The following is a 15,483-nucleotide window of genomic DNA, read 5'->3' on the forward strand; positions in this document are numbered from 1 at the left end:
GTACCATCTTTGGTCAATGGGAGCCTCTTCAAGTTGGTGTATTGATCCTTTTGACAGGACTTCAGTAGCCTTTGAGTAAGTATAGCAATCTTGCTGTTGTTGTCAATAAGTATAGCAATCTAACCTGTTAAGTTGAGATACCTCTTCAAGTTGGTGTGTTAATCCTTTTGACATGACTTTAGTAGCCTTTGATAGCTTCGTTATCAATACTGTATAGCATTCTAACCTATTAGGTTGAGATGTTTTAGGCTTGTCTTATATGTTTCCTGCCTCCAACCTGTAATTAGCTGTTTCTTTTAGTAGGATATGGTATTTCAAGATTACATCTGGGGGCACCTGAGTGGCTCAGTCAATTCAGGGCATGATCTCACAGCTCCTGAGTTGGAGCTCCACATTGGGCTCTGTGCTGATAGCTCAGAGCCTGGAGCTTGCTTCCAACTCTGTCTACATCTCTCTCTCCCCCTCCTCTGCTCATGCTCTGTCTCTGTCTCTCAAAAATAAACATTAAAAGAAAAAAAAGACCACATATGAATGTTAGAGGTGCTTAACAGCTTATGGATTGGTCATCATTCTGGACCTTTTTAGACGATAGAGCTAGGCTATCATATGAGTTCCTTACATATTTTCTAATCAGATTTAGAATAAAGATGTGTTGTGTTTTATTTTTTTTAACCTAACCACTTCTGTATTACTTGTATATCTCCTTTTATCCTGAAAGTCCTGGTTCTTAAGGACATTGATGATAGATTTAGAACATCCCATTACTCATTTTAGTCCTCTTTTCATATATTTAATGCTTATCACTAGTCCTTAATGTTAGTATTGTCTGTGGTCATTTTGTCTGAAGTTCATTCTCTGGTAGATAACTTTGGAACAGATCACCCAAGTTCTTATATAATGACATTTCCACCCATATTTATACTTTCAAGGTCGGTTTTGCTGGATAGAAAATCCTTGGCTTACATTTCGTTCCTGAGTATCTGAAATATCTTACTCTGGTTTTTTCTAAGTATTGTTGTTGGAAAGTCTGATGATAATCTGATTTTCTTTCTCTTTCAAGTTATGTGCTATTTTTGCCTTAGATGCCAATGAATTTTTTTTCTTCACGGACTAAAATTTGACCATACTTTTCTCTAAATATGCTCTTCTAATATTTATGCTTTTCACACTATAGGAAAAATGTTTATGTCTGTTAATTGTAGCATGTAGTACTAGTTGGCATTTGTTTGGAAGTGAATAGACTGGTCTGTTTTAAATTTACTATTATTATTTTTTTTTTTTTACCAATTTTGAAGTATTCATGATCTGAAGATGTATAAAGGTGGTGGTAGTTAGTATATTGATGATGGGGTATTTTATTTGGCAGTTATTTTGGAGGGGTGTTGTGGTAGAAAGGGTTGTCAAAATTAGGGTGGTAGAAAAGTTACTACTCTTTCTGTTTTGTTTAACCTTTAATCAGAGTAGCCTTGTTAAAGACTTGAAATTCTTTTCCCTATGTTAAATACAGTGAACTTTGCTAAAAAAACTATCATTAATACTTTTGTATGATTGCTTATTTCAAGCGGATTTTGGAGTATCAGCTAAAAACACAAGGACAATTCAAAGAAGAGATTCCTTTATTGGCACACCATATTGGTATGTATTCAACTTTATGGATGTACTGCTGTATTAGTTATGTCAGAAGCTGTTGTCACTCATTAATTTTGTTCACATAATTTGCTGTCTATCTTTTATGTGGCTTGCAATCACTGTTTTTAAGCTCAGCATCTTAACTTTAAATTCTCTGTCTTTACAGGATGGCTCCTGAAGTAGTCATGTGTGAAACATCTAAGGACAGACCCTATGACTACAAAGCTGATGTTTGGTCCCTGGGTATCACTTTAATAGAAATGGCTGAGATAGAACCACCTCATCATGAATTAAATCCAATGCGAGTGCTGCTAAAAATAGCAAAATCTGAGCCCCCTACATTAGCTCAGCCATCAAAATGGTAAAATATTCTAAATAAAACCTTATATGAAGCAAAACTTGATGTTTTATTCTTCCAGCTTTTCAAGGGTAAATTTAGTTACATGGTACAAAGACTATATGAGTAGAAAACTGATTCTTGGTACTTTTTTTTTTTTAAGAGTTAAGGACCAAAGGGGTGCCTGGGTGGCTCAGTTGGTTGAGCATCCAGTTTTTGATTTTGGCTCAGGTCATGAGCCAGCATCAGGCTTCTGCTGAGCATGGAGCCTGCTTGGAATTCTCTCTCCCTCTCCGTCTGCCCTTACCCCACTCATGCACATGCCTTCTCTCTCTCAAAATAAATAATAATCATTAAAATTAAGAACCATACTAACTCTTCCTGTAAATTTGAAATAACAGTGATTTGAGTTCTACATGAAACAACTGTATATAGTATAGTATTTACTATGAGAAAGTGAGCCATATATGTGATTGATTTATATTCATGGAATTTAATATAATAGAGGAGTTTTGTGATTTTTGGCATACTTGTGAATATATGACTATATCTCAGTGGCTAAAACTAGGAATCTACTTACATATAATTTAATTTTGTATTTACAGATGATATCTTAATATTCATCTTAATATTATTTTGAAATCTTGGTATTCTCATGAACTACTTTTCTTATGTTGAATTAATGCCATTACATACATAATAAATGCAAGCATAACTTATCAGAGTTTTGTTTGATTTTAATAACAACAAGGTAAAATAGAATGTCATTGTTAAAATTTCATTTTGAAGGTCTTCAAATTTTAAGGACTTTCTAAAGAAATGCTTGGAAAAGAATGTGGATTCCAGGTGGAATACATCTCAGCTACTGCAGGTAAGATCAGAGTAATAAAACAGCAAACTGTGTAATTGTTTTACTATCTTACTGAGAAGAATACAAAATTCAGATTCACTCAGTGTAGTCTCTTTTTACTTGAGTTTCTTTGTGGAAACTCAGAATACATTTTAGTAGTAAACATTTATTTTATAAACATATGCTGCTATTACTAAAAGGCATTTAACTTATAAGTCATTCTTTTTGTGTTTCTTGATTCAATTTAATTGTTCTTTTTATTTCGTTAGTTATTTCCACTTTGTTAGTTACTTGCAGTTTTTCTCTCCAGTTAGTAGAAAGCAAGCTCCTTGGGTGCAGAGTCATGAGCTAATTAATTTTTTTATATCTCTTACAGTGAGGATAAATGTTCGGTAAATATTGCTGACTCTTTAAAAAAAATGTTAAAGTGATTGGATACTTTTGTTTTATAGCAAGACCTATTTGAAATAGAAATTTGTTGAATAATATTATAGATGGACAAACGGAATCACAAATCTTGAGGCAGTTATTGTTAGGTTGAGTTACTATATAATTCCTGCATTACAGTGTATTAAGTTGATCTGTCTATCTCAGGGGAAAAAAAGCAGAAGAAATTGCCTTGTTCGGTGCAACAGGTACATCCCTAGAACACACTTTCTCTTATTATTTTATTACCCTCACTTTAGAAGGGCTTAGTCTGTGACAGACATTGTTAAGTGCTGCTGAGTATACAAAGGTGAATAAAATTTCTTCTTACTCTTAAGAATGTTAGAACCATGTCAAAAAAGCAGTTATTTGCAAGACTAAACAACTCTAAAGCTTTTTGTAAATGTTTTATTAAGGATTATACAGGATTTAAACATATTGTTACTTTTAAAGAACTAAAAATGTACCAATTTGAAACTTGCTTTAAAATTTAATTTAGATTATGAAATTTCAAACATATAGAAAGTTACATGTACCTGTTACCCAGATAGGTGGTACCGTTTTTGACCTATTTCCTTCAGAGTCTTTAAAAAAGATATATGGTTGCAGGCAGTTCCTATTCCTGCTCAATCCCATTCTCCTTCTTCCCTGCCCAGATGTAACATTATCTGAAGTTGTTTATATTTTTCTTACTCATATGTTTATATTTTTACCACTTAATGTATATTTTATGTGTTTGAAATTTTATAAGCCAGCATTTCAGCTGTTATTAAATGTGCTCTTCTTAATAATCAAACAGCATCCCTTTGTTACGGTTGATTCCAACAAGCCAATTCGAGAGTTGATTGCAGAGGCAAAGGCTGAAGTAACAGAAGAAGTTGAAGATGGCAAAGAGGAAGATGATGATGAGGAAACAGAAAATTCTTTGGTCAGTATTTAGAAAGGAAATGTCATTTAGGTAATATTTAGAGTTGGGTTTTGAGGTGTGATTGCACCTGTATCTAAGGGTTAATTGATAGGTAGCAGTACAAAATTGTTAATTTTAGGGCAAAGATTAACAAGTTTGCTTCTTGCTACCCATTTTTGTCATATTTATTATGTGAAGGTTTGTCAGTTCTTTATTTTTATAACTTCATCAAATTTTAATTAAGATATTAAATCACATGTATGTATGATTTAAATACTATTTATATACAAAATATATATTGTTTTGGTCACTGTCTTGAAGTTATGTTTTAAAACTAAAAATATATAAAATTTTTTTCAGCCAATACCTGCAAGTAAGCGTGCGTCTTCTGATCTTAGTATTGCCAGCTCTGAAGAAGATAAACTTTCACAAAATGCCTGTATTTTGGAATCTGTCTCTGAAAAAACAGAATGTAATACTTCTGAAGATAAATTTAACAGCAAAGTTCTTAATGAAAAACTTACCACAGATGAATCTGAAAAAGCTGCAGCGGATATTAATGAACATATTAATGATGCTCACTTAGAAGCTATGGCTGAACTTGATAATAGGACAATAGTAATCAAGGAAAATGGGAGAGAGGAGAAGAGACCCAAGCTTGAAAATCTCCCTGACACAGAAGACCAAGAAACTGTGGATATTAATTCTGTCAGTGAAGGAAAAGAGAATAATATAATGATAATTTTAGAAACAGGTATAGAACAGAATCTGAAACCTGAGGAAGAAAGAGATCAAGAAAAGCAACAGATATTTGAAAATAAGATTATAAAATCTGAAGAAATTAAAGATACTGCTATTCAAACAATAGAATTAGTTTCTCAAGAGACTGGAGAAAAAGAGGCAGACATTCAGACAGTTGAAAATGAAGTTGCACTTACAAAGGAAGACACCCAAGAGAAATTGGGAAAGGATGACAATACTCCAGAAGATGTGATCAGCGATACAAGTGATGTTATAGAAACAAATGAGGCAGGAGACGTTGCCCAGAAGGCCATTGAAAACAATCTTGAGGATGCTCAGAGTAATGATAGGAATGAAGTGGTTGAAGTAGACCAAAAATTAGTAAGTAAGCCCACAGAGGGTCCTGAGGCTGGTAGTTCTGAGGAAGTTCCTGTTAAAGATGTAGTGGAAACTAAGGAGATAGGTCAGAAGTCTGTGGAAGACAAAGATGAAGAACAATTAATCAGTTTAGAGAACATAGTAAAAACCAATGAGGAATCTGGGACAAATGAGGATGAGGAAATTACTGAGTCCAGTAGCACTGAAGAAATAGAGGTCAGACATGCAGTAATTTATACTGACCAAAAAGCTTTGGGAAATGAAACCCCAGATGCTCATGAAGCCACTGCTCAAATAGATACAGAGCAAAAACCAATTCCATGTGAAGTGCCAATTAAAAGAGAACCTCATGTGACTTCCTCTTCACAGCCTAGTGAACCTCAGCCTGTTCTAATACCCAGTATTAATATCAATTCTGAAGATGCAGAAAATAAAGGGGAAATAGGTGCTTTATCAAAAACGGAAACAATGTTGCTTCCAGAATCTGAAAATCAAAAGGAAAATGATACTGATTCAGGCACTGGTTCCACTGCTGATAATAGCAGCATTGACTTAAATTTATCCATCTCTAGCTTCCTGAGCAAAACCAAAGATAGTGGATCAATATCTTTGCAAGTAAGTATATGTGGGTCCTTCTTTGTCACTTTGCAGATTTACAGTTTACGTGATATATGTTTTGAAAATAAAACAGCCCTAAATCATTGTAGTACCAATCCTATGAAATTCTTAAGGCCTATGAAGCAATCAACTAAAAAGAACCAAGGAGAGATATTTTCGATGTAATCTTTAAATTTTTTGGTAATAGTCTACCTATTTTTACCAACTTGATGTAAGCAGTATAAGTTACTTAGTGTGGTTGGATTTTTTTATTGCACATATTTAAATATATTTTAGCAAGAACCCATAATCTATGAAAGAATTGAGAAATTGAAAGAATGATCTTTTTTTAAGTACTTTTGGGGAATAAACACCCCTTGATTATCAGTAGCCCATATAGGTTTGCCTTCTTAATCATAGTCATCGCAACTGCCATGAGAACCATTGTGGGAAAACAAACAAATTAAAAACTAAAGTGCAAAACACTTGGAGCTTTTAGAGCTATTCTCAAATCCTAGTGTACTAAAGAGTTACCAGGGGTATGTATGATTAGGGATGTTACCTATACTTAGGGTAATCATTTAGCAATATATGCAAATATTGAATCATTATGTCATACGCTTGAAACTAACATACTATTATATGTCAAGTATACCTCAACATGAATAAATTATTTTTAAAAAGTTTCAGGGGGAGCTTAGTAGAAGTCGAGGGTGGAGCCCAAGAATCAGTATTTGTAACATAAGAACCCATGGATTTATGATACTGCTGAGTCATGTACTACTTAGAGACTCTGGGTTGGCAGCAGAAAAGAGTGGAACAACTTAGAAAACTGACCTTAGGAACAGGACTCCAGGACATGACTGATGAGTCTGTCTGTCTGCAGCAAATTATTACACATATTGCCTAGATTGTCTTCAGCTTTGAGTTTATTTTGTTTCACTACTGGAATTCCATTATTCTGAAGTTTATTCAGTGACTTAAAAGTTAGCCTTTTAAAAAAATCCGAATACTTTTTTGAGAATTAAGGTGATATTAATTGTGTAATTGAGATACTTTACTAGGAACTGAAGAAATGGAAAGTTTGGGTTTTCACTGTGGTAGATAATATTTTTGGAGCATGCCCACTTTAGATTTTAGGGGAAGCCTGGATAGGGTACCATAGTTCAGAGGTTAGGAAGAGAAGTGTGAGGATACTAGCAGCCTGGAGAGTAGAATAATAAGAGATTGCAGAAAGGTGATTATAAAGTGCCAGAGACAAACTAAAATTCTAATGCATTTTGAATTTAGTATTTTCACATTCTACTTTTGCTCCCTCTGCTTTTAAACCCCTTTCCCCAAATCAAAACCAAGTAATTATCTGCTATCAATATTTACATGTTTGCCAAACTGTGTTTTTTAGAGTATCATACTTGTCTTATTTCTATTCGGATTTGAAAAGCATTTGGATGAGGAATGGAGTTTGGTTTTGATAAAAAATTGTAGGCAACAGCTATCAGGTAGTAGACATTTTATCTTTCTAGTAACTCCAGAATCACACATTAATCTCTGTTCCTGAGATGGAGGAGGGCTGTTGATAATATTGTTGCTGATGAAATGGATTTTGATTCCCAGTCCTGTCAGTGTTCAAAAATTACCTGGGGAGACTTTTCAAAATGCAAATTCTCAACCACCCTCAGACCTATTGATTTAGATTCATTAAGGGATGAGCCCTGGGCATTCTTTTTTAAGTGTTTTGTCAGTGGTTCTAAAACTGAAAAGCAGAGGTATCTGAGAAGTTACAAGATCAAAAGAAGAAGAAAATTGATTAACATGTAAAAGTTCTAATTAGTCATTTATATGAATTATTCTTTATGACTTGTGCCTCATTATGATGTGGTATAAAAATTATACATGGACAGTTCTGTGTTCTTTTTTTTTAAGAAGAAAATGTTTTCTGTCTCCAGTATTTTCTATATAAAGCCTAACTAAAATAAACTCTCACTCAGGAAACAAGAAGACAAAAGAAAACATTGAAGAAGACCCGCAAATTTGTTGTTGATGGTGTAGAAGTGAGTGTAACCACGTCAAAGATAGTTACAGATAGTGATTCCAAAACTGAAGAGTTGAGGTTTCTTAGGTGAGTAGAGAACATAATTAAAACTGGCTTTGTGACTTGTTTTCAGTTTTTGCAAGGTATGAAGAATAGAAGCAAGAGTAAAGTCTTGGCTGATTATTCTTACTACTTTTCCATTTGAAAATAATATTTTTAAAGTTTTTAAAAAGCATTACTTCAAAGGTGTAATTTTTTGCTGTCTTTCCCTGTTATTGATATTAAATTTCATCAGACGTCAGGAACTTCGAGAGTTAAGATTCCTTCAAAAAGAAGAGCAAAGAGCCCAACAGCAGCTCAATAGCAAACTGCAACAACAACGAGAACAAATTTTCCGGCGCTTTGAGCAAGAAATGATGGTAAAGTTTTCGATTTTGTATCATTTTATTAGTACTGAAATTTGGTGCTTTAAAAAAACCCCACTAGCATGTTTTAGAATTTGTTCTTTGATTATTAGGTTTTCTCTGGCTTTGTCAGTATTTCTGACCTTTATCTCTTTGATGGTTTAGATGCTCCTTTTTTCCCCCTTTTGCCTGAAAGTGATCTTCTATTTTAGTCTTCCTGTCACTGACTTAACAGTGTGATAGGTGTCTTCCATTTTCCTTTGGTTAAACTTTGCCATGAGGGGCGCCTGGGTGGCTCAGGTGGTTAAACGTCCGACTTTGGCTCAGGTTTGATCTCATGGTTCATGGGTTCGAGCCCCTTGTCGGGCTCTGTGCTGACTGTCAGGTCAGAGCCTGGTGTCTGTTTCAGATTCTGTGTCTCCCTCTCTCTCTGAACCTCCCCTGCTCACACTGTCTCTCTCTCTCTCTCTCTCAGAAATAAAACATTTAAAAACAAATTTGGCATGAAAATCTGGAATCATGAAGCTGGTAGATGGTTTATAAAGTTCTTAGGTGTGCTTATTTCTGGATAATTTTTTAGTGTTACAATTTGACCTCTCAGATTTAGAAACCAAGATTTTTTTTCCAAATGTTTATTTTCGAGAGAGTGCACGTGAGCAGGGGTGGGACAAAGAGAGAGGGAGACAGAGGATCCGAAGCAGGCTCCACACTGACAGCAGAGAACCCGATATGGGGCTGAAACTTGTGAACCAGGAGATCATGACTTAAGCCGAAGTAGGAAGCTTAATTGGCTGAGCCACCCAGGCACCTCTAGAATCCAAGATTATTTAAAAAAAATTTTTTTTAAATGTTTATTTCTGAGACCGAGACAGAGCACGAGTCAGGGAGGGGCAGAGAGAGAGGGAGACACAGAATCTGAAGTAGGCCCCAGGCTCCCAGCTGTCAGCACAGAGTCTGACGTGGGGCTTGAACTCAAGGACTGTGAGATCTTGACCTGAGCTGAAGTCGGATGCTTAACTGACTGAGCCACCCAGGTACCCCTAGAATCCAAGATTTTAAGGCAGTCTAGAATAGTTGTCTTCAAACCTGGCTGAGTATTAGAAATACTTGGGTTTTTTTCAAAACACACTTCTCTGTCTCCTACAGTAAAGCTTCCACATCCCTATTCACAGCTGCTAGAGAAATTTATGCTGACTAGCCAAGGGTAATTGTCACTGAGTCTTTTAATTTTTACCTTGAGTTAGAAAAGGAGTCAGTAATGTAAAACAAAATTTCAGTAATTTATTTAAACATCTAGCTTAATGTAAGTTAGAAAAATGATGATTTCAAGTGTTACAGTATTCATGTTTTGAATATAGTTCTTTTGCTGCTCTTGTAATTATCAGTGGTAAGGATTGTTTTTTGTGAAGTATGATATTGTTGATTATATTTGTTAGATTGTAACTGATAATCCTTAGGAAAATAATGAATTTTTGTTTTCATTGAGTATTTTTATAGTATTTAACATTCTATTTTAAAGAACCTTATAAAAACTGCATCTCTTTCCCCCCAATATATTTTCTAAAATGTTTTGCTTTTTATTTTTTTAAATACTTTTACAAATATTTAACTCTTACCTATATCCAAAGTTATACTCCGGTATTTTGTAAGCAGGAATCTTTTGTTGAAAGAACAGATTTATAATTTCAAAAGGTTTGTTTCAATAAAATAGGATGTTTAAGAATCGTAACGAGGAAGAGTAAATCTGAATATGACAAGCAATGGTACAGTATTAAAATAGACTTTGGATAAGACTTGATTTATCGAAAGTTTATTGGGTAAACACTGAAGTTTTTCTTTAGTACTTCATAGTAACTGGATATTCTTCTGGATGGTTTAAAAATTTTGAACATTCTACTACTTGTATAATAGAAAAAAGTATTTTCTGTGTTAGAAGAAAATGAAATGCTCATCTTTTTGAAAAATTCCTTAATGTGTTTATAGCATTCCACATTTAAATGCTGGTTATGTACTCTTTAATAAATGTCTTTATTATAATAAGTTAATGTGAGTGATAGACAAGTTAAATGATCCTGAGCCACATTGTTTTACAGAGCAAAAAGCGTCAATATGATCAAGAAATTGAGAATCTAGAAAAACAGCAGAAACAGACTATCGAACGTCTAGAACAAGAACACACAAATCGCTTGCGAGATGAAGCCAAACGCATTAAAGGAGAACAAGAGAAAGAGTTGTCCAAATTTCAGAATATGTTGAAAAACCGAAAGAAGGAGGTAAGTGTAACTACTACTTTTAATTACTAAAACTTTTTAAATGTACACTTTAGACTAAAGAATTAGGAATAATACTTGAGAGTTAAATAGCACTAATTTCTTTTTTTGAGGTCTTCCCAACAGTCGTGTAGGGTAGTAGTAAGGCCAGGTGTTAATCTCATTTTACTGCCAAGAAGACTGTAATAGAAGAGCTTTTTAATGGTCCGTTAAAGTTCACAAACTACTATTAAATGTCCAGCTAAGCCTTGAACCAAGTCTTCAAATTAAATCTAATCCATTTTTATTCCAATCTATCATTTTCCTTTATTAGCAACAGTTAAAGTCACTATAGAAATTTCTTCAAGAAAGCTCATCATGTTGTGTTTGCAGGTGGCAACAATAATTCATCTATTTGTAATATTTAATTCATGCTTAATATTTTTTTTCTTGGTTAGTTGGATTGTCTTCTTGAGCATTGTACCAAAACAAAAGCTGAGTTTAGTATAATATCTCTAAGTTCAACAAATTGAGAGATACTTTGAAGAATCACATGTGAAAAATATTCTGTGTGAAGTCATTTGATTATAATGCATTTTTAAATTTTTCCTGAAACTGTTCCATTTTGTTATAGAATCTACTATGAAAGATTGTCATTGGTTCAGAAAGAGGATTTATATATTGTATTAGTGCCTTTGTCTCCCCCAAAATAAAAGAGTTTTACATATTAGCAGAGGTGATTTTATGATTTATTCTGTACTTTTAGTGTAGGGGGAGACTTTATCTTTTCGTGATATAAAAGACCCCAGGGATAATCATTATGGTTAGTTCTTTTAGGATTAGAATAAAAATCTCAGCCAAACTAGTAAATGCATTTTCACTTTTGTGGTACATCTAAAACACCCAAGTTCATTGAATTGAGCATTTAAGTTGCGTATAACACTGAACATCATATTGCTGAACTTAAGGATATACTTTAAAAAGCATAGAATTGAACGTTAATTAATACAGTATATTCTATAATTTCTTTAGGTAAATAGTGAAATGGTATATAATTTTATTTGAGGTGGCTGCCATTTCTAAAAGTTAGTTTTTTTTACAGTTTAATATTTTACATAGGGTTGCTCTATATACCATGACATATGAATTTACTGAGGCTCCACATCAGTTTTCTTAAAACTAGGAGAAGTTTTTATTGAGACGTTATTTTCTAATATCAGGTTAAAATTTTAAAAAACTGACAGAAAAATAATGTAATCCTAAATATGTAAAAGTTTGTAGTTATTTTTACTGTTTTTAGCTGGAGGGTTTTAGCTAGTAAACATGTTTGAGATCACAATATGCATATTTTAAATAACTATATTATGTATTTTTTTCCTTATTGCTAAATTTCTTGCATTTGGGGAATCTCTTCCTTTTAATGGTGATTTGGTTTCATGAGGGATTACTGATGGGGAATTTTAAATACACTCTCTTCAAACAAAATCAGTCTCTTTCTCAGACCATCAATAGCATGTGGTGATTTGGAATCTGATTGCTTTTGGTGTTTCTACTTGTAAACACATGATTGTTTTTCATAGTTGGATTACAGAGCTATTATTAGGTGGAATACATATCTAGGATTTTGAAATAATTAAAAGAGGAGCTCCAAATTATACTTCATTTTATAATATACTTTATTTGCTATAATAAATTATAGCATACTATTATTTTGTGAGTGCTTTTTAATATTGATTTTAAAGTTGACAAGTTTGGCTTACATTGTCAGCAAAGGAGAATGTTATTCTGATGCAACACAAAATCATCAAATATGTTGATTTTTATCACACCATGTATAAAATGGTGTGTTTGATGAAAAAAGAAAACATAATACCCATTTATTTTTCCTTTTGTTTTCTTTTAGTCTCATTAAATGAATTTAATTTAGACTTTGGTTTTATCAAGCCAGTTACAAAATTTTGTACTTTTATAAATGGCATTGACTTTCCTTATTTTCAGCATTTCAAATAGTGTCAGTAGATGTGTTTATAATTTTATGATCCTTCAAGGTCATTAGAGTTTGTCACCTTTAATTCAGAATCAGTACTGCTAGTAATCCTTTAATGATTGTCTTTGGTTCTTTAAGAGAGTATATATGGGGATAATTAGGCATCTCATTAACCTTTATATGGTGTGAGGTCCCTTTCCGCACTGAGATTCAGCATGTTCTATCCTTTCATTCTTTTTCAACAAACTAACACCTATACTATTGCATGTTGAAAGGAACTTTTTAACAGCTTTAATCTTTGATTTGTAGCTTGTCTGCTACATAAATGCTTGCTGTGGAGAAAGTATTATTTCCCCACCTCCTGCATGCTTATACACTGTAGGTTATAAATGAAGTGGAGAAAGCACCCAAAGAGCTGAGAAAAGAGCTCATGAAACGCAGGAAAGAGGAGCTTGCACAAAGCCAGCATGCTCAGGTAACAGCAGCAGCTTAATGCTACTAAAAACAGAAAGCAGCATTATTCTCGCAGCTCAGTAGAACATGGTGGAAAGACTAAACTCCTACTGTACTTTTTATATGATGTTGAATTCTCCTAGTACATAGGTTCCCAGGGCATTCCTTATGTAGAACTAAATTCACACTAATGGTGATATTTCAGTTGCTAATATGACAGTGGAATGTTTGGAAAGCTGACTCCAAAATGAAATAAACAAGGATGTTGATGTGTAATCCACTGTTTTCTTCTTATAATCATGATAGAAGCTTATATTTTTCAAGTAGTAATGTCAATGTTTGATAGACTTTTATGACAGAATATAGAGGATGAGTGTGTAGGCTTTACACATGAAAAGAATGCCTCTATAAGAGGCCATTGTTGGGGCACCTGGGTGGCTCAGTCAAGCACCCAACTCTTGATTTCGGCTCAGGTCATGATCTCATGGTTCGTGGGTTTGAGGCCCGTGTTGAGCTCCACACAGTTAGCGTGGAGCCTGCTTGGTAGTCTCTCTCCTCCTCTGCCTCCCCCTCTTTGGCTCATGCTTGCGTGCACAAGCTCTCTCTCTCACTCTCTCTCTCTCAAAATAAATAAACTTAAAAAAATATATAAGGCCATTGCTTTTATAAGGTTGGGAGTTAAAAGAAAAGCCGTAAATAGTAATGTTAAATGATATATCAAAGATTTATTACTATTAAACTCAACAACATAAGCAACTAAAAATCAGATTTTAAATACTAAATACATTGGGTTTTTTTTGATTCAGAATCTAGCAGTTTAAAAAATAATGCCTGTATAAACTTTATTATAGGTTATGATAAGGCTGAGCCAATTAATATGGGTGAATTCTTTATAAAACTAGATAAGCTAGTACTTTAAACAGATTTTTTTAGAATTATCTCATGACTCTATGAGGTCTTTTATACTAGGAATCATTTTTCTTTTAATTAAGTTTGCATTTAATCTGGAAGCAGAGAGAGGTGAGCTCAATTTGTAGTAATACATGTCAATTAAAGGAAGAGACATGGACTATATGTTAATGGTTGCTTTCAATTGCCATTTTAATGTGGTCTTATGTGATGTACAAGGTGGTTCCCAAACTTATACAGATTCTTGCAAAAACATGGAAAAAACAAAAAGCACTGGGGACCATAACAAATGGAATGACAATTAAAAACTTTATTTTTGTCCAGAAGGATAAACTGCTTTTTATAATTTTAAAGGAGAGAATATTTTAACACCATGAAAAATAAGGAAAATATTTTGGAATTTAAAATTTAACGAAACTAGCCTATCTGAATAAATTTCATATTTTGGGGGAGGTTTTTGGTTTGAGGTAGTGAAAAATTTTGTCTTGGCCTAGTGTAGGGATTACTAGTTAAAGTGATAATAGCAAACACAGCATTTACTGTGTGTCAAGCACTGTTCTAAATGCTTCACCTGCATGAACTCATTTAAACTCACAACATGTGAGGTAGTTTACTCTTAATACCTCTATTCTATAGGGGAGGAAATGAAAGCACATCTGAACTACGACACTGCACTGCCTCATATTTAAACTGTTATTTCTGTGCTTAATCTAAAACTCTTAAAAGCTTAGTTCAGTAATAGATGAAGAGGAAGTCCTTGCTTCACACATTTAATTTTGGATAGTTTGGGTTTCAAACAAGATAAGAACAATATGGTTTTTCCTTGTACAGGAATATAGACTTTTTAAATTCTAAAAGGTAATACATATTTCAGACACTAGAGTTGACATGGAGAATTTAGTTTTGAAGGAGTTAAGTGATCCCATGCTTTAATAAAATTTTGTTGGTGATTTTTTCATAAAATTTTCGGAGCTAGCCTGTATTTTCAACTAAAGCTGAAGGCAATAGAAAAAGTCTTTCTGTAAATTTAATAAAGAATTTAGTAATCTAGCAAATTTAAAGGTATTTCTCTTTAGCTACTGCTTTTCATGAAGGTACTAAAATGATAACTTCACAGAGTCAATTTTAAACATTTTGAGAACTTGTGAATATTAATTATATAGTCATGAAGCCAGAATGTATTTGATTGTCTAGTCCAGTGGTTTTTCAACTATACTCTTAAGAGCTCTGGAGTTTGGAAGAAGAACCTCAGGGATTCTTCAAAAAGAGAGGACTGCAGGGTTCTGGGTCCCTGCTTAGAGTTTATATCTAAAGCAGCACTACTTTTCATCTGTTGCATACAATTTGTAGTGAATTTTTTGAGAGAGGGTTTGGTTTAAAAAACAACAGCACAAACTAGAGTTTGGAAACCACTGATCTAGGTCAAAACCATTTTACAGATGAGAAAGAGGCCTCTCTGTTAGGTAACTTGTTCTAGGCCTCCCAAAACTCAACATTTGTATAATTATTCTTTCCATTTACAAAAAGTCATCAGCTATATTCTCACCTGGGAGGTGCACTGTACTCTGACCCGCAGGGTGTTGC

General features: G+C 33.6%; 1 protein-coding gene across 2 annotated transcripts in view; it reads left to right on the forward strand.

Moving 5' to 3' along the window:
* The window catches only part of SLK (STE20 like kinase), a 55,791-nt gene that overhangs the window by 25,476 nt on the left and 14,832 nt on the right, over nucleotides 1-15,483 (forward strand). Inside the window, exons 5-13 of one of the 2 annotated variants that reach the window (XM_077748312.1) lie at nucleotides 1,563-1,635; nucleotides 1,796-1,990; nucleotides 2,756-2,837; nucleotides 4,042-4,170; nucleotides 4,510-5,883; nucleotides 7,854-7,984; nucleotides 8,193-8,316; nucleotides 10,395-10,574; nucleotides 12,920-13,012. In XM_077748312.1, coding sequence (XP_077604438.1) covers nucleotides 1,563-1,635; nucleotides 1,796-1,990; nucleotides 2,756-2,837; nucleotides 4,042-4,170; nucleotides 4,510-5,883; nucleotides 7,854-7,984; nucleotides 8,193-8,316; nucleotides 10,395-10,574; nucleotides 12,920-13,012 — 2,381 coding nt within the window. The remainder of the gene's footprint in view (nucleotides 1-1,562; nucleotides 1,636-1,795; nucleotides 1,991-2,755; nucleotides 2,838-4,041; nucleotides 4,171-4,509; nucleotides 5,884-7,853; nucleotides 7,985-8,192; nucleotides 8,317-10,394; nucleotides 10,575-12,919; nucleotides 13,013-15,483) is intronic. The other variant, XM_077748314.1, reaches the window with a different exon arrangement.

This window comes from Crocuta crocuta, unplaced genomic scaffold (assembly GCF_008692635.1).
Source record: "Crocuta crocuta isolate KB4526 unplaced genomic scaffold, BGI_CrCroc_1.0 scaffold619, whole genome shotgun sequence".
Classification (NCBI taxonomy): Eukaryota; Metazoa; Chordata; class Mammalia; order Carnivora; family Hyaenidae; genus Crocuta; species Crocuta crocuta.